The following is a 20,413-nucleotide window of genomic DNA, read 5'->3' as shown; positions in this document are numbered from 1 at the left end:
CACTACCTCTAGAAGAGCTAACATAAGGAAGTCTACTCAAAATGTGAATTACACTCCCAGCTCCTGGTGTAAATGTAGCCCAAGAACTGAATGGATATGGAGACAGAATTACTTCTCACCCCATTGGGTGCCTACCTCTTTTCCTATTTCCTCTTAAATTCCTTGTCTGTACCTTTGTCATTTCTCATCTCCTTCTCTTTTTTCTGCCCTGCCCCTCATCTCACTTTAGGTGTATCCAGAATCACAATCCTTTCTCACTATTGGACTATCTCTCTCCCCTCTTTAGACCTTTTCATTGGCTTCCCATCCCCTTTCATATCTAGGTAAGTCTTTCACCAATGAGAAGGCCCTGTGCCTCCAACATAACCCTCCAAATCTTTGTGAATCTCAAGAATTTTGTAAGAAAATTTTCAGTTCTTTCTGAATGAGCAAACTCTGCCTCAGTGGACAAAATTGGAGGAATCTCTGCTGAGGAAGCCTTGCATAAGTAATCCTCCTTCCATGCACTTTTCCTGTGAGTTTTTTCTTATGAGAGGGCACAATCAAACCTTCAAGATTCAGCCAACTAAAATCATTTTCTGATTATTTCTTTGTCATCATAAATGTTTTTATTATGAGCCCTTTGGTTTTATTATAACTTTTTAAAATTACTGTATACTATTCTTGGCACTAACTTGGCTTGCTACAGTACGTTCCCACTAGAATCAAGAAATAACTGCAAACCTCAGTTCCTTGCTGTACCTTTTTCCCTATTTCTTCTCACACTAAAACATCACCCACTCACTCACCCACACTCATGAATATAAATAAGTAACACAATCCTGAGCTAATTACACTACTTACCCAGCAGACTGGGAAGAAAAAAATAGAGAAAGATGTGGTTTGTTTTATTTCTTTCTTTCTATACGTGATGTGATCTGTTACTACAATGATGGGTCCTATATACATATCTAAACAGACACACTGATCTTCACTAATTCTCAGATTTACTTTTCCATTTATCGTTGTTCCCCTATTTCAGGTTGTTTATTGCACTCCGTGTTCATAACAAAGTTCCATAGTGTAACCCTCCCTTTGTATCCTGAGTTTTACAAGTATAGCTGTTTCATCCTAACATCCTGTTTCTCAAGGATCCTGTTAGGATAAGTGTGAAGGTCACTGACTAATCCTGTTGTTTTTGTGGCTTTAGCAGCTGAATTAATTTTCCAGTAGGACTTACTCTGAAATACTTCTCTCTACGTAGGATAACATAATGGAAGTTATTAGAAATCAAGAGTTTTTACTACTGCCGGCTGAGGAACTACATAAACTTCTTGCCAGTGATGACGTGAATGTTCCTGATGAAGAGACTATTTTCCATGCCTTAATGATGTGGGTTAAATATGACATGGCGAGGAGATGTAGTGACCTCAGTATGCTGCTTGCTTATATCAGATTACCACTGCTTCCACCACAGGTAATGCATTCTTTGTTTGTCTTTTTTGTAAAGTGGCATATGAATTAGTTATTACGAAAATAGCAATTCATAACTGGTAAATGTTTTATTTTTCTGATAGTTTACAAACAGTTCAAGGCATGGAATTCAAATTTTACAGATAGTTTAGTGATAATTTCTTTATCATCTCTAGATGACTATTCTCCATTCAGCTAGACTAGACTATCCTAAGAATGATTACTTACAATAATGATGATGGGATTCACAAGGAGGATGTAGCTGCCTAAATCCAACATTTGGGAGCCATTGGCTTTCACAAAACCCCTGTTCAGCTGCTGACTAACACTGTAGGCACCTATAGCCCCTTATAGTTTCCACAGTTAGTCTCCAAGGTGCCTACATTTCACTTGCTAGCCACGTACACAACTGCCTAAGTCCTGACTTTACCCTGGAGGTTGGTGCTTGATTTACATTTATGCCTAAGCCCCAACACAGTGCACAAACTAGACATTCCCCTACCTGTCTTGCCTTCAAGGCCTAATCTGGTAGGCATGGTTTGAGCAAGCTTAAACTCACACCAAAGATGACAGTGGCAGTTATGCCTTTCTCCCTACACTAATAGCCTATACCCCATGGTTAGAGCACTCATTCAGCTTGTGGGAGACCTGAATTCAAATCCTCTCTCTGCCTGATATGGAGTAGGGACCTGTACTTGTGCCTCTCACCTCCCAGAAGAGTGCTCTATCCCCTGAGCTATCAGATATCATAGAATATCTGGGTTGGAAGGGACCTCAGGAGATCATCTAGTCCAACCCCCTGCTCAAAGCAGGACCAATCCCCAATTAAATCATCCCAGCCAGGGCTTTGTCAAGCCTGACCTTAAAAACTTCTAAGGAAGGAGATTCTACCACCTCCCTAGGTAACACATTCCAGTGTTTCACCACCCTTCCGATGAAAGTTTTTCCTAATATCCAACCTAAACCTCCCCCACTGCAACTTGAGACCATTACTCCTTGTCCTGTCATCTTCTACCACTGAATAGTCTAGAACCATCCTCTTTGGAACCACCTCTCAGGTAGCTGAAAGCAGCTATCAAATCCCCCTTCATTCTTCTCTTCTGCAGACTAAACAATTCCAGTTCCCTCAGCCTCTCCTCATAAGTCATGTGTTCCAGTCATACTGGGGCAAGTTTCTCTCTCTCTCATCTGTTGGAGCTGATTCACAGTGCATAAATACTTAATACTATCCTGTGTTTATGTAGAATATTATCTTACCTGAAATTCAGACAGAAGTTGGTGAATGTTTGTATAGGTGGTGTAATTTACTGGTTTGTTCTCATTTCTTGGAGCCACCTGCCAAATATATGAAGTGAACAAAGAACTGCATATTTCAGTTATTTGTTGGCAATTGGTTGCATTCTGAATATTTTAAACTTGTGACTCTGAAATGTTTTGCTGTTTACTGGCAGCTTGAATCTGTAGCTTCAGCTAATGGTCATACCAGACATTGTCTTATTAAACATTCAACGTTATTTTCATTTCATGTTATCTTTCTGGATGTATTTTACTATATTTTTTGACTAAAGTTTTAATTAGGTTATAATAGAATAAAATACAGCCCAAGGGAATGGGTGAGGAGACACTCACAGTTTTTGGATTAAGTGTATAGAGAATTTTTGGAACATGTTGGGGTAATCTATGCTTAAAACTGTTATATGTACTATACCTTTAAATTTCTGCTCATCTGCAGAGATAAAAGCTTTTCTGTTCTCAGAGTTGCTCAGAGGGAAGACCTGTATTATGCTCTCCCATGGAGACTTTACTTTTGATGGTGGTTGTTGGTTTATTAAAATTTAAATACATTTTTTTTAGTCTGAATGTATGTTTTTCTCTGTGTGTAATGTAATATCAAGGCCTTTTTAAAATCCAGTATGTGTTGTATCTCATTTTTTCAAGACTGAAGTATAAATTTGTAGCTAAGTGATTTTTAGTAAATTAGGTGTTAGGTTCTGTACAAAGTATAACAGGGTCACTCGGACCTAATGATTGTAAAATAACAATATAGACAACTGTTTAAAACTACTTTTCTATTTACAACTGTTTAAAGAGAAACTCTCATGGCAAATTTGCTTCCAAATTTAAGGGAAAAAAGTGAAAGGACGTTCATAAAAACCAATAGAAATATATAAACTTCAATAGAATTGTATTTTAATTCCTGTAGTGTTTGCATAGCAGTCCAGTCAGTGCAGCCTTATGTCAGTGTATGAGAATTCAGAAGTTAAATTGATTAGAAAAGAGAAATTAAATAGTACATTTCAATTATCTGAGCACAGAAGAATGCAAAAAGCAAACAATTAGCATAATTAGTGAAAAGTAAGCTAGATTTTTTTTTCCCAAATTCTATTTTGGAAATCTAATGTCACAATGATGGAATATTAAATCACTTCAATTTATGAGTTGAAAGACATTTTGTCAGCCTTGCAAACTACCCCAGAGATCTAAAGGGAACTTACAGCTTATTAGGGTTTGCCCCTCATCACTAGAGCTGAGCAAAAATCTGAATTTCCATCCTGTGGGAAATTCCACTATTCCAACATTTGTTTCCATCTCACATCAGGACAAAAAGTTGAAATATATTTTTCCCATAGAATGAAACGTTCAGAATAATTTTGATTTGGAAATGTTGAAACTTTTTGTTTGAAGTCAATTTGACATTAAACTACAAGGCCTAAGGTCCTTTAGTGCCTCAGGGGAATTGTAGTGTGGGTGCCTTATCCCCTCATTCTTCCTTATGAGCCTGGCTACTTGGTCACACTACATCTCCCATAATGCACTACATGACGGTCAGAGAGGAGGCAGCACCTCATGGGGAATGTATTCCAGTCATTGAGCATGGTCCGCAGGAAAGAATTAGGGCACGAGGCCCCTGAACTAAAAGGCACTAGGCGCTCTAGCACCATAGACAGATGCACTTTAATGTCAAACTGACTTGAAAGAAATTATTTTGGTTAAGTTAAACAAACTGAAATGTTTAGACTTGGGCCAAACCAACCTGTAATGAAATATTTTGTTTCAGTTTTCCTCATGGAAAATCAAATAAGTTTGGCAAAATTGATTTTTTTTTTCCCTGCAGAAATCGCACTTTTCATCATCAAAAAATCATTTTGACAGAATATTCCCAACTGGCTGTACTCATCACCAGTAATAATCAGTTTTAACTTACCATTGCTGTTGACAATGCATTGGCCAAAAAGGGATCCAGCTCACAGTCTCTGGTAAAATCAGCAAAGATATAACTTAGAATATATTTAACCCTCCTAATGTTTTGCAGTCTCTCTGACCCCAACCCCCATTAAAATTGTAATAGAAATTTTCATGCCAAACCTGTTTCTATTCATACATTAAGTATCTTCAAACTAGGATGACGTCAATCTTTCTGCATTGGTTTTATCCTCCTATCTGTTCTGGTTTTTTTGGTAGCAAAAAAAGTGACTAAAAAGGTAATGGGGTCAGTTTACATTGAGGAATCAATGGGGAAAATGAAAGTACTACACTTCCAAGGTCTTTGAGAGTCTCTTGGACCCCAAACACTTACAAAAATTTAAATAAAACATAAGAGGCAAACCTCTGCCTTTTCTTTATGTATTCTCAGACTATGATGAGGACAAGCTGTTAGCATTGGTTTTGTCTGCATACTTGTGGTTTTAGTGTAGTGGGGAAAAAGACACTCAAGTTAGACCTCCTAATTATGCAAGTATCAGGAATCAGATTGTTTTTCATTCTGAGGCAGCAGTTCTGATATGTTTATATGAACCTTTTAGCAGTTTTTATCTTCATAGTCTTAGTGGGGTTTGTTTTTTCAAAAAATGTACTAAAAGGACTTTTGGGGTCTGTGAGACCCAAGGTAACATTTGCCTCATGTATCATAGCAATTGTCCAGGAAATTCAGTTTCCTTGAAGATAATACTGTACCTTCAAAATGATTTTTTGGAAGCCTACACTTTCTGGGGAAAACACAATTATGGGATTTCTTTTCTCTTGCAATCCTATGCTTGATGGATGCTGTTACTGGGTCAAAGACTCATTGTTGCACTGAACATACACATTCAGACATGCAATGTGTATGTTTGAATTTTGTTGAATTGCACTTGGCCTAATCTTTGAGTAAGAGAATTATGTTCCTCAGGGACCTGGGTTCAGATATGATGAAACCACTGGTGCAAGAAAGGAAAACTTCAGGCTTGCCTCAGTCTACTAGGGAAGGACTGTCTAGGTACTGATGTGCTAGGTACTGATCCAGAGCCTAAAGAGGTTACATCTGTTCCAGAGAATGAAACCGAAAACACATCTAAAATGTGAAAAGTTATAAAAACTGGTGTGTTCAAAACATGTCACCTTTTTGCTCTGTTTGTTCACAGTACTGATGTCATTTACCACCACATTGTTGTGTTTGTATCTTTTTATATTGTTGCTGTTATCTATTTTCACTGTCTGAAGATTGGGTCAGTTAGACCCCAACAGCTTACATAGTGTGTAGCTTTTATAAAAAAAACGTTTGATCATGGGGTCGGTTAGACCCCAACACAAGTACTGAGTAGTGTGCTTCTCAATCTAGGAAAGTTTTAACTAGTTCATATTTTTATTTCACTGGTTACAATAAAGTCAGTTTTTAATGAATCCCTGTTTGTTTTTTCAAATTTTGACATACTTGAGGTCTCCAAGACCCCAATGTGGAATAATTGGCTTATTTTTGGTCCAATATAAGGATTAATAAATATATCTAATGAGCAAGAGGGCTATTTAAAAATAGCCCCATAGCCATACTTTATTATTTTTTTAATAACACAGGACAGTATCATACACCCACTGTTCCCATATAGAAATAAGGAAACTGATCTCTCAGCAGTATGAAAAAGTGGGTGAGGTAACATCTTTTATTGGATCAACTTCAGTTGGTGAGAGACAAGCTTTCAAGCCACACAGAGCTCTTCTTCAGCTCTGAGAAAGGAGCTTCCAGCTTCACAGCAAAATGCAAGATGGAACAGATTGTTTAGCCTAGGACATTAGCACATATTGTAAAGGACCATTCAAGGTGGATGACCCATAAACGCCTCTTCAGTCATAGAACAAAAAGTGGGGGAAGTGGGTTAGTGGTTATAGATTGGATTTATGGCTTATTACAACAGTGTCTCGGTTCAGTTCAGGATTTTTGATGTCTAGCAGAGTAATGAATTTAAGCTCCCAGTCTTGTCTTTTGAAAATGTTGTGCAGGTTTCCTGTGAGGATAAGGACTGATAGGTCAGATAAAAAGCTTTGTGTGGCTCAAACTTGTCTCTATCACCAACAGAAGCTGATCCAATAAAATGTTATCTCACTCACCTTGTCTCCCTAGGATTCTGAGACTAACACAGCTACAATTACACTGCTTATCTCAGCAGTGTGGTTTTCTTCACGTTGTTCTATTTAGGGATAGTGGAGGTCAAACAGAGATGACCCTGCACAGAGTGCCTCAGGTGAGTGAGAGAACAGGGGGAATGATGCAGCAGAGGCAGCAGTTCCTAGTTCTAAACCATCAGTCCCCAAACTGTGGGGTGGGCCCCCCCAGGAGGGAGCAAAGGAATATTCAGGGGGCAGGGCCCAGGCCAGCCCACCCAGCCCCACTCTACCCCAGCCCAGCTCCACTCCACCCCCAGCTAGGTTTGCCAACCCTCCAGGATTGTTGTGGAGTCTCCAGCAATTAAAGATTAATTTTTAATTAAAGATTATGTGTTGAAACCTCCAGGAATACATCCGTGTCCAACTGAAATTGGCAACCCTACTCCCAGCCACAGCTCCGGCCCCAGACAGTTCCACTCCATCCCCTGTTCTTCCCCAAGCAAGCTCTGCCCTCATTCCCTCTCTCTTCCCCCAGGCCAGCTCCACCTCTAGCTTCAGCTCCTCCCCCATCCCCAGTTCTGCCTCCAGCTCTGCCTTCAGGCCAAGCTCCTCTGCCAAGCCACCTGTGCTGTATTGAAGGGGAGGCCTGGTTAGATTTCATTACTGGTAAGGGGCAGGGGGGAGGGAGGAAGTGACAGGAAAAATCACCACTATTCTAAACTGTAAACACATGGTCTCCTCCCAGGAACCCTCCTCTTGGCCTCAGGGCAGCCTTGCAGGTGACCCATTCACCTCAGTTTCCATCTTGGATCCTCAGTAACTCCATTCAAATTTGTCCTCTAGTCCACCAACACAAATTTTTAACAAGACATAATTCAAAAAGTCCGTAACATGAGTCCCAAAACACAGTACATACCATCCCCAGTGCATGTAGTCCTTAAAACCTGGCTTTGTTTTTGCCATGCCCCTGTGTCTTCTGCCACACTAGCATCCCCCTGCCAGGACAGCCATTCCAGCCCTTCTTTCTGGGGACCTACCGTGCTCTTCCCAGCAGAAACTCCCACATCCTCTCTGGTGGAAACCTCTTGTCAAGGAAACATCCCTCACTGCCCTGGGCCCTCTCACAGTTTATCAGGGTCCAGCTCTCCAGCAAGCCTCTCTGCTGCCCCCTTCCTTCCCCTTCCTTGGCTCCAGCTCTCCTCCTTACAGCCAGTAGTCATCTCCCTCTCCTGCTCCTCCTAACTTCAGCCTTCTGGGTCTCTGGCTTGGACACCAGCCAGCAAATCCCACTTGCTGCTCTCCTGTTGCTCTACCAGGAACAAGCTTCTATATCTGGCAGCTCTCATCTTCTGTGCCCTTCTCCTGACTGACTCTGTCTTCTGTGACTCCTAATTGACTTCTTATAGCCCCCAAGTGCTGCTCCTCCCTCTTAATTGGCCCAACTGGGAGCACCAGGACTGGAACAGGAGAGCTAACCCCAATTTCGTGTAATGGGTCAGCTACCCTGTTACATGCATCCTCTGTCCCTGGATAGGCAGAGATTTCTTCTTTCAGCTCAAGGAGATAGAAGGGCTAACACGCATGTGAAGGGACTCACCTTCACTCTGGTGAAGATGAGACTAAGGAGCTCTTCTGGGCCTGTTCAGCACTATTGAGGTGTGCCTGCAAGGCTTATTCTGCCTTGAGTGGGAGGAGCTTAGAAATGGAAACCTGCCACAGGAAGGGGAGGTGAACAGAAAGAGGGTTGTTCCATCTCAGAGTCTGCTGACAACACAGACAGGTCAGTTGAGACGGGGACAGTCACAGGCCACACCGCTCCCAAAGCTGTACATACCAGCTGTAAAGCAGTATGCCACAAGAGGAGGGGCTGAATGTAGGCTCCACTAAGGGACTTCGATATACCAAGTCATGGAGCTGAATCCAGAAGAAATGACAGACAGGACACATTTGCCTTTCTTTGTTTTCACCCAGATTCCCCCTCTCATCATGGAAAGAGAGGGGAGAGGATCTTTCTTTTGCTGGTTTGTTTGGCTCAGAGAACACCTCATGTGCTACAAACTGGCGGGAAGGGGGAAAGACAGTATAAACAAGGGATAATCGGGTCTGGAGCAGGTTAAGGGAGCCTCTGCCTCCCACAAAATGATGGAGAATGTGGGCATAATTATGCCCGATGCAAGGGGATAAAAAGCCTTAGAGGATAAAACTCAGCTGCTCCATGCAAGATAGAACCGGAGTAGTACTATAAGTGGTTAGTGGAGATGCAGCAGCAGCAAGTTGCTCAGAAACTGGAGTTCCAACAGCCATTGTTGCAATGGTGAACCATCTAGCAGCAAGACCAGACCAAACAGCTGCTGAGAGAACTGATGTCCCTGCAGCAGGAGTTTCAAAAGGAAATACTGTAACAGGTGATAGCAGCCCTACTCCCCTAGGGAGCACCAGCAGATTGTGCTTCCGCCAAGATGGTTCCTCTGCCTGTACCAGTGAAGCTAACTAAGATGGATCCGGACGATGACCCTGAAGCAGTGGTGAGCTGGAGCTGGTTCGCTAGAACCGGTTGTTAAATTTAGAAGCCCTTTTAGCACCAGTTGTTCTGCGAGGGACAACCAGTTCTAAAATGGCTTCTAAATTTAACCGGCCAAAAGTGGTGCCTTAGGCGCCGACTCCACGGGTGCTCCAGCCCTGAAGCACCCAAGGGGAAAATTTGGTGGGTGCAGCCCCACTGGCAACTCCCCGCCCCACCCCCAGCCCCAACTCACCTCACCTCTGCTCCACCTCCTCCCCTAAACGCACCACCCCGCTCTGCTTCTCCAGCTTACCGTGAATCAGCTGTTCGCGCTGGAAGCCAGGGTGGGATGACAAGCAAGCTGCGGGTTCCCACTCAGGCCCAGGGAGGCGGAAGCAGAGCGGGGGGGGGGGGGGCACGAGAAGGGCCACCTGCACTGCAGCAGGTAACCCGGGGGGGCGCAGGGGAACCGCTCCCCACCTCAGTTCCGCTCTGGCACCCTTGGCTTGAGCAGGAAGCTGCAGCCTGCTTCTCAGTCCTCCCTGGCTTCCCCCCTGAACAGCTGATTTGCAGGAAGTGGGGGGCACAGAGAAGCAGAGCAGGGCAGCTCATTCAGAGGAGGACGCGGAGCAGATGGGAGGTGAGCTGGGGCCAGGCGCAGGGTGGGGAGCTGCTGGTGGGGGGCTCTGCACCCACCAAATTTTCCCCGTGGGTGCTCCAGCCCCGGAGCACCCAGGGAGTCGGTGCCTAAGGCGCCACTTTTGATGTGATCAGTGCAGGAGCGGCCGCTCCCTCGCCCCTAGGAGCCAGAGGGACCTGCCGGCTGCTACCTGGGACAGCTCCCAGGAAAGCACCGCCAGGACTCCCCACCTCGCCCCCCCGGCAGGTGCCTCTGGCTCTTAGGGGTGGGGTGGGGTGGGCACCCACTACGGTGGCCCACGAGACCGTCCTGCCTGGTTCTGGGGGCAGTCAGGGGAGGGGGGTGGATGGGGCAGGGGTCCTGACGGGGGGGGCATCAAAGAACACAGGGTGGTTGGACGGGGTAGGAGTCCCGGGGGGCAGGAGTGGGCAACAACCCTCTCGTGGGGTGAGGAGGGAACCCGTTAAGATTTTGGCAGCTCATCACTTCCCTGAAGTCTTTTCAGTTACATTTGAGATGGTGTCACTAGAAGCCTGGTGGCCCCTAGAACAATAGCCTTTGATTCTGGACTCGTACGTGACAGGTATGGCACAGGCAGCTTATCATAATCTGGATTTGGAGCAGGCCAAAGATTACAAGCAAGTGCAGTCTGTCATTTTGGACTATTTGGGTATTTCCAAAGAAACCTACCATCAATGGTTTAGATCCGAGAACTACCCCATGAGGACAAGACCCTGAATGGTAGTGCAATATTTAAGACAATGCAGTTGGAATTGTTTCCACCCAGAGGAAAGATCCGGGGTTCAAGTGGCCAAGGCCATTGTGATAGAACAATGTATAAAGCTGTTACCCATGCAAGGCAGGGAGTTGGTACTACAGCATCGCCTGGGGATGTTATTTGGCGGGGTTAGGCTGATGGAGGACTTTGTAGAAGCTGAAGGATCACTAGAGGCAGAATCACTCAAGATACTGGCAGGACAGGGGATAGAATGGTGAGGGGCCTGGGAGGGTGGGCCAGAGTCAGTAACAATCTCTGTTTGGTGCCTGATCTTGATGATCTGACCTCCCCTCAGATCAGGAGCAGTCCAAGGGGGGGGCAAGGGTGCAAATATAACACTGCCAGTTGGACTGCAGTACACCCCAAGAGGAGGGGTGGATTTCAGCCCCACTAAGGGGCAATGGACTGCTAGACCAAGCTCATAAAATTGAATCCAGAAAGTTTGACTGAGAGACAAGCCACCTTTGCCTTTCTTTGTTTTCACCCAGATTCCCCTCTCTCATCAGGGAACTGGGGTTTGGGGGGGACGGACAGACTTTTCTTTTGCTTGTTTGTTTGACTCAAAAAACCCTCGTGTGCCACAGACTGGGGGGAAAGAGTATAAATGATGGACAGCAGCATCTGGTGGGGATTGAGGAGCTCCTGCCCCCCACAATGGGCCATAGGCAAAGATGCTTCTTTTTCTGTTTTCTCTTTTTAAAAAAATGTTGTTTTAAACCTGACAGTGTGACTTTGTATATTTATAGTCAAACATTTTGAAACATTTTTAAGTTGAGATTTTTTAATCAAAATATAAAAACAGCCCTTCCACCCTTAAGTATTAATACTAGGTTTTTAATTATCTGCATGACATGAATAAGTAGTAATTTTGTTTCACTGATAATACTACCTATATATTATAGCTCATATATATTTCTTTTCATCAATAGATCTCAAAGCACTTGACAAAGGGGGTCAGTATCAGTAGTTCATCCAGGGAATGTGGGAAGGAGGATTAAGGGAGAAATATTTTCCACCTAGCAATATAGTAGCAGTTCACTACATGAACAGACACTGATACTGAAAGGTCTCTATTCAGCAGGAAAAATATTGCCACAACTAAAGGACTCAAGGAAAAAGCAAGCAGAATGATAGGAAAGAAATCAAGATAAAAAGAACAATCATAAATCACAATACCAAGATTTATACACTGTTACATAGTGAGTTATTTATTCTTTTTACTTTCCAACATAAAATTTGGGATAAAGGGAACACTGTCAAGAATGACATATTTCAAGGTTCAGTGTAGACTGTTCATTTTTTTAATCTCTCTGCACAATGCAGAAAAATCTATCAGTGCATAATACTTTGTACTTCTATAGCATTGTTAATCTTCCAAGCACTTTGCAAACATTAACTAGATCTCATAACAACCTCACATGGCACATAAGTATTATTATTGATACTTTACAAATGGAGAGGTGAGGCTGGCTGGTTAAGGGACCTGATCCAGCCCCAGTTGACAACAAGAACACCCCTCCCTTTGACATTAGTAGCCAGAAGATGTGGTATTAACATATTAATTCAGTGGATCTATTCATGTGAGTAAAATGGAAAGTATATTTGAGTGTTTACAGGGTCTGGTTCTATGTGATTTACTCAACGCTATTTGATTCAGGATCAGAACCATAAATGGATAGACAGCCAGGATCAGAAGACAATTCCTGGTTCTCAGTCTTGTGTGTAGATCAGATAATAGATTCATAGATTCCAAGGCCAGAAGGGACCACTGTGATCATTTAATTTGATCTCTAACACAGGCCGTAGAACTTCCCAAAAATAATTCCTAGAGCAGATCTCTCAGAAAAAAAAAACCTATCTTGATTTAAAAATTGTCAGTGATGGAGAAGTCATAATGACGCTTGCTAAATTTGTTCCAGTGGTTAATTACTCTTACTGTCAAAAATGTATGTTTTATTTCCAGTCTGAATTTGTCTAGCTTCAACTTCCAGCAGTGGATCATGTTATACCTTTCTCTCTCAGACTGAAGAGCCCATTATTACATCTGTTCCCCAGGCAAATACAGTACTTAAAAACTGTAATCAAGTCACCCCTTAACCTTCTCTTTGTTAGACTTAAAGAACTCAATATATTTAGTTTATCAGTATAAGGCATGTTTTCTAATCCTTTAGTCATTCTCATGCTTTTTCTCTGAACCCTCTCCTATTTATCAATATCCTATTTGAATTGTGGACACACAACTGGGCACTGTATTCCAGCAATGGGCACACCAGTGCCAAATATAGAAGTAAAAAAACCCTCTGCTCCTATTTGAGATCCCTACTGATGCTGTCAAAGATTCTGTGAGCCCTTTATGGCCACAGCCTTGTACTGGGAGCTCATGTTTGCCACGACCCCACTTTTTTTTTTTCTTTTCAGTCACTGCTTCTCAGGATAGAATTGTCCATGCTGTAAGTGTGCCTACATTCTTTGTTCCTAGATGTTTAGATTTACATTTAGCAATATTAAAATGCATATTGTAAGTGTCCACGTTACTGAGTTATCTAGATTGCTCTAAATCAGTGACCTGTCCTCTTTATTATTTACTATTCTCCCAACTTTTATGTCATCTGCAAACATTTTTGATGATTTTATGTTTTATTCTATGTCATTGATAAAAATGTTAATCGCATGGGACCGGTGGGACCTCTCTAGAAACACACCCACTGAGTTACTATTGTCTCTCTCAATTACATTTTGAGACCTATCAGATGACCAGTTTAAATCCATTTAATATGTGCCATGTTAATTTTATATTCTAGTTTTTCAATCAAAATGCTGTGTGGTACCAAGTCAAGTGCTTTGCAGAAGTCAAAGCATATTACGTAAACAACCTTACCTTTATGAACTAAACTAATCATATCATCAAAAGATATCAAGTTAGTTTGACAGGATTTCCATATATCCATGTTAATTTGCATTAATTACATTACCCTCCTTTATTTTGTTATTAATCGGGTCCTGTATGAGCTACTCCATTCTCTTAACAAGGCTTGATGTCAGGCTGACAGGCCTATAATTACCTGGGTCATCCCTGTTTAAATATTGGTATGACATTAGCTTTCTTCCAGTCTTTTGGAACTTCCCCAGTACTCCAAGACTTATTTAAAATCAACATTAACAGTCCAGTGAGAGCCTCAGCCAGCTCTTTAAAAACTGTTGGATGCAAGTTATCTGGACCTGCTGATTTAAAAATCTCTAACTTTCGTAGCTTCTGCTTAACATCCTCCAAAGATACTAGTGGAATGGAAAGAGTGTCATCATCACCATATGATGAGACCATATCATCTGTTTTTCCTCAAATACAGAACAAAAATATTTATTGAACTGTTCTACCATCCAAATTTAGAGCCCAAATTTCAAAATAGTTTAGCACCAAGCAGCTCGTGTTTGCAATTGTGAATTCTAGCTTTTGAAAATCTGTCTTTTAATCTCTCTGTATTCACTTGTTGCCAAGAAGGGCAATGGCATTTTGGAATGTATAAGTAGGGGCATTGCCAGCAGATTGAGGGACGTGATCATTCCCCTCTATTCGACATTGGTGAGGCCTCATCTGGAGTACTGTGTCCAGTTTTGGGCCCCACACTACAAGAAGGATGTGAAAAAATTGGAAAGAGTCCAGAGGAGGGCAACAAAGATGATTAGGGGACTGGAACACATGACTTATGAGGAGAGGCTGAGGGAACTGGGATTGTTTAGTCTGCGGAAGAGAAGAATGAGGGGGGATTTGATAGCTGCTGTCAACTACCTGAAAGGGGGTTCCAAAGAGAATGGATCTAGACTGTTCTCAGTGGTAGCAGATGACAGAACAAGGAGTAATGGTCTCAAGTTGGAGTGGGGGAGGTTTAGGTTGGATATTGGGAAAAACTTTTTCACTAGGAGGGTGGTGAAGCACTGGAATGTGTAACCTAGGGACGTGGTGGAATCTCCTTCCTTGGAGGTTTTTAAGGCCAGGCTTGACAAAGCCCTGGCTGGGATGATTTAGTTGGGGATTGGTCCTGCTTTGAGCAGGGGGTTGGACTAGATGACCTCCTGAGGTCCCTTCCAACCCTGATATTCTATGATTCTATGATTTAGCAGCCATCCCTAAGAAATGTAAGTTTTCAAGGCTATGGGGTGGACTTACTATGTTACTCCTCATCTATCCAAGTTTCCACCATTTTTTTCCATTTGAACTTTGTAGGGCAAGTACGCATTAGGTACATTTTCAAAGCACAATTATTTTAAAACTCCTGTTCTGATTTTACCAGACTTCCCACAAAACCTCTATCTTGGATTGAGATATCTCTAAAATTTCCAGATAACAGGTTTCTTTTTGTATGCAGTGTTGTACCTATGTTGGTCCCAGGATATTAGAGACAAAGTGGGTGAGGAAGTATCTTTTTTTATTGGACCAACCTCAGTTGGTGAGGGAGACAAGCTTTTGAATTACATTGAGCTGAGGAAGAACTTGTCTCTTTAGATATTACCTCACCCACAAGGTTTATATTTGGGCTTTTAGGAGACAGGATCTATCAACTGAGCTTATAATAGGAAGAACCATAACTACTGACCATAATTTTCTTAAAGAGTCTCAAGGAGGATTATTTTAAATTTATATTTTGCTATTCTCCACATTTAAGATCATATAATCTAACCAAAAACGTATTCCTGCACTATGAACCACTACTTTGAAGTTGTAGGTGTTCACTGGTATCTTAAGTGGTGCATACCATAAATATTTGTCTAATGCTAAGGCCATGTCTACATGTACAGCGTTGCAGCAGGACAGCTATACTGATAGTTGCATCTGGTGAAGACACTCTATGCTGATAGGAGACACCTCTCCCATCAGCATAAAAATAACATCCCTATGAGCAGCATAAACTATGTTGGTGGGAGAAGGTCTCCAGTCAACATAGTGCTGTGCACACTAGCACTTATATCAGTGTGATTTATGTCAGTTCCAGGGGGGTAGAATATTCACACCTTTGAGCAAAATAAGTTTCGCTAACATATGTGGTAGTGTAGACATAGTGTAAGAAATTGCTTTAAGAAGTATATAGGAATTACTTCTAAATGAAAGTTAAGATAAAAATAAACATACAAGAGATTATATATATAAAAAGGGGTTGAGGGCAGAGGAGAATACCTTTATTACCTAGGAGCTGAAAATTTACCTCCTGAGATTTTAATATACAATGGTATCAGTCAAATAAAGCACCATATCATTTTAATACCACTGAAAAGCCTTCTGGGGAGGAGCAAGGTCAACTTTAAGGACTAATCAGAGAACTTTGAAGGAGTAGATTCAGATTCCTTTTTTTTTTTTTTTTTTTTCAAATCATCTCTTTAAAAAGCAAAGCATAAACCCTCCAGGTTATTCCCAAATTGAAAAGATTGTACTGAGATTCTTTTAAAATGAAGGTTTAAGTTTATAGCTTCTGTTTTAAGATACTTCATTTCAACTTCAAGGTGCAGTAATAATCTTGGTAATATAGTCACTATGTGTAATAGGATATCAAACAATATCATTCGGAATTCAACTGAAATAATTTTTAGGACAAACCAATGAAGTATTAAGATATAAAAGGAAAATTTCATGAAGCTGAAAATGAAATGACACACCCATATGTGTTGCCATGGGAGCCTTAGTATGATTTTTTCTTACTGTGATTTGTGTGAAGGCTCTACTAAACCCACTGGGATTTTCCTTATTCAAATTATAAAATGGTTGGGTGCTTGACCAACATAATAAATATTTTCTATTAAAATAAAGTCAGTGTGTGTGTGTGTGTGTGTGTGATTATATATACATAAATAAAACACTTCCTTATCATACGTATTCTGAATACTCAATGTTCTTTGTGCACTATAAAGCACATATTCCTTTATTTCACAGAAGACTATTCAAGGAACATTGAAGTTGGATGGATCCCAGTAAGCATGTCAATTCCAAAGGATGAAACTGGATATTAAATTAGTTTCATTTTACACCTAAGTTCTTACCCAGCATCCAATACTGAAGTTTAGTGTAGTTGTGTGTTGGACAAAAATTAACCTACCTTTTTTCAGTTTATAAATTTCACAAAGAAATATATTTGTGGCTAAAAGGTTCCAGGATTGGTCTCTACACAGAGACTGATCTATTTTTAATGTGAAGCTTGAGTAAAATCAATTCTATTTTTTATTTCTGAGTATATTTAAACAAAAACAAAACAAAAATCCCAAAAAAATTTGAATACATATCCTTAAAATGGTTGAGCTGATTTTGTTCAAATTGTCTTGTTTTATGCATCTAATAGATAAGGAATAAGCCAAGGTTGAAGAAAATTGGTTCATTGTTTTTCAAGGTTAATCATGTTTGAGGAAATTCCATGTATTTGTGATAGCATTTGCTATTATTCTTTTTTGATTGACATAGTAAGTTAGTGTCTTAGAAGCCGAGGAACCATGTGTTGCCCTTCAGCTTTAGATTAATCTAAACTCTGCGTTGACCCAATATTTGAGCTGATCTAAACACTGAGTCTGCAGCCTTCTGGAGGCTTTGATTTGAAGTGAGGGTGTATCCCATTCTTGTTGAGGTGAACCATTAGTTTGTTTGTTTTTCTTTGTGCGCCTTAAACCAGGGATCCAGTTACTAATTATACCAGATACCTAAGAGATTGATTTTCATCTACTGAATCATTCTAGATATTGGAATATTATTACAATGTTATAAATAAGCATTGAAGACTGGCATCTAGACATCCTGTCCCCTCACAGAACACAATGGTTTGCAGATAGCCTATGTCTGATGAAGCAATAAATGTGATATATAAAGCAATGGTGTTGAAAATTTCTCTTTTACAGCCTGAGTCCAACCCTACTGCAGTTAATAAAAAGCCTTTCATTGACTTCTCTGGGTGTTGGATCAGGCTCCAATTGAGTAGCAGCGAGGCTACCTACATGAATTAAAGTCTTGGGTCCAAATTTGTAAAGGTATTTAGGTGTCTAAAGATGCAGATAAGTACTTTAAAAAAACCCACTAGTTGCCTAGCAACCCAGTGGGAATTACGCATCTGGGCATGTTGGAAAATCGAGGCACCTATCTTCTTCAGGCACCTAAATGCCTTTTAAAATCTAGCCTCTGGTTCTATGAACATGACATATTGGCCTCATATTTATTTGGCATTGACAATATTTTTGGTGCTCTACAAAAGACAAAAACTTGCTTCTCAAAGGAGCTTACAATCTGATGAACCTTGGTGTGATGATTTAGACATTTAGCTTTAATAGCTAATTCATCCAGTAATAATCCTCTCTCCAACAGACATGAAAAGTTACTTGGATGTTTAAAACATAAAGAAAGCTCCAATGTACTGTGGAAATTGCTGTGGGCTCTGAATAAAGTTTTCCATGTTTTCATGTGTTTGTAGGATGAAGCCCTTGTGGAGGGATGTAGCACAATGACCAACTTAGTGATTCTGAGGTCATCCCTAGTATATAAAAAAAATGTGCTCCCTCATTCCAGTTGGTCATACTCGCTAACACACATGCATGCACACATACACACAAAAATAAATCTTTCTCCAAATAATACAGTTCTGGAAAGGGCGACATCAGGAACTAGAGTCACTTTTAAGAAACCAAAGTAATTTAAGATGCATTTTTAACTATGTGAATACTATTAAGTGAATGTCTAATAAATTCACTTACAGAAATGTTAAATTAATTTTTGTCCTACTAGCCAGCTGTGCACATGCTGAACATTTTTATCTTGCTTAAGATATCAGAGGCTGGTTGTGTGGGAACACTAGTTAGCAGAATGTACAGCAGGGACACTATTTCATTTCTTTCTGGAGCATTTTAAATAAGATCATTTTGAAAGACTTGCAAATTACTCCCAGTAGAATAATACATAGTTTGAGAGTACAAAATACAGTATGTGATTTTAAGGATTTATATTAATTTGCTCTTTTTTGGATGAGATGTAAAACCACTTTTGTGTCAGATGTCTTTTGGCACTTGTCTCAAGAGTAGAAGAGGTCTGTCTAACTTCCACCTTGGGCAATTATAATAGTCACCTACCTACTGTAAATTTTACCTACAGTTTCAACTGGCAAAGTTAGAATTCTCATTCCCACTAAAAAATAAATGTTATGAACTGATGGTCAAATAGGGCCCATTCTGCCACCTTTTAATATCACATTGGGTTTGGCTAAGAGTTTGAAATGCTGGTATGGTCATTGGGCCTTTGTTCAGTAAACAATTGGTTAACCTAGATAATGGTACTTGATCTCACCCTCTCCCTAACTTGCCCCATCTGGGTAACATTACTGAGAAGGGGGAGTGAGGCAAATCTGGCAGTATCTGGAATCCACAAATTTATTTGTCCTGAAAATACTCACTTTATTTATTGCAAGACTCTAATCACCATGGATCTAGTGTTAGAGAGAAAGATTTTTAGTTTACAGAGAGCCAACTGGTCTTCAGGTAACTTGGCTAATTTGCCTTAGTCCTTGTAATTTGAGACCATGTTGATATTTGAAAGAATAAATTTGTTCTGTGTCAATCTGTCACTTGAAGTGAAGGATCAGAGTGACAGAGCCAGAAGAGTACCCACTACAGGACAGGCCCAACAAAGAAAATAACAGAACGCCACTAGCCATCACCTTCAGCCCCCAACTAAAACCTCTCCAGCGCATCATCCAGGATCTACAACCTATCCTGAAGGATGACCCATCGTTCTCACAGATCTTGGGAGACAGGCCAGTCCTTGTTTACAGAAAGCCCCCCAACCTGAAGCAAATACTCACCAGCAACCACACAACAAAAACACCAATCCAGGAACCTATCCTTGCAACAAAGCCCGTTGCCAACTGTTTTCCACATATCTATTCAGGGGACACCATCATAGGGCCTAATCACATCAGCCACACTATCAGAGGCTCGTTCACCTGCACATCTACCAATGTGATATGTCATCGTGTTCCAGCAATGCCCCTCTGCCATGTACATTGGCCAAACCCGGACAGTCTCTACATAAAAGAATAAATGGACACAAATCAGACATCAGGAATTATAACATTCAAAACCAGTTGGAGAACACTTCAATCTCTAATCACTCGATGACAGACCTAAAAGTGGCAATTCTTCAACAGAAAAACTTCAAAAACAGACTGCAATGAGAGACTGCCGAATTGGAATTAATTTGCAAACTGGACACCGTTACATTAGGCTTGAATAAAGACTGGGAGTGGATGTGTCATTACACAAAGTAAAACTTATTTCCCCATGTTTATTTCCCCCCCTCCCGCCACTGTTCCTCACATGTTCTTGTCAACTGCTGGAAATGGCCCACTTTGATTATCACTACAAAAGGTTTTTCTTCTGTCCTGCTGGTAATAGCTCACCTTACCTGATCACTTTCATGACAGTGTGTATGGTAACACCCATTGTTTCATGTTCTCTGTGTATATAAAATCTCCCCACTGTATTTTCCACTGCATGCATCCAATGAAGTGAGCTGTAGCTCACGAAAGCTTATGCTCAAATAAATTTGTAAGTCTCTAAGGTGCCACAAATACTCTTTTTCTTTTTTTGAACATACAGTCACTTATTCATTCTCTGAACATACTGGAAATAAATGTAATTAGCCCAAAACAGCTGTCACTTTCTTGCA

The 20,413-nt window shown here is 41.0% G+C and overlaps 1 protein-coding gene across 2 annotated transcripts in view; it reads left to right on the top strand.

The window, feature by feature from the left end:
• The window catches only part of KLHL1 (kelch like family member 1), a 456,335-nt gene that overhangs the window by 270,240 nt on the left and 165,682 nt on the right, over nucleotides 1–20,413 (top strand). For both annotated transcript variants that reach the window (XM_077806888.1, XM_077806880.1), the window contains one exon: nucleotides 1,244–1,456. In XM_077806888.1, coding sequence (XP_077663014.1) covers nucleotides 1,244–1,456 — 213 coding nt within the window. The remainder of the gene's footprint in view (nucleotides 1–1,243; nucleotides 1,457–20,413) is intronic.

Source organism: Eretmochelys imbricata, chromosome 1 (genome assembly GCF_965152235.1).
Source record: "Eretmochelys imbricata isolate rEreImb1 chromosome 1, rEreImb1.hap1, whole genome shotgun sequence".
Taxonomy (NCBI): domain Eukaryota; kingdom Metazoa; phylum Chordata; order Testudines; family Cheloniidae; genus Eretmochelys; species Eretmochelys imbricata.
The sequence above is the reverse complement of the archived record's forward strand: the minus strand, read 5'-3'. Positions and strand labels throughout refer to the sequence as shown.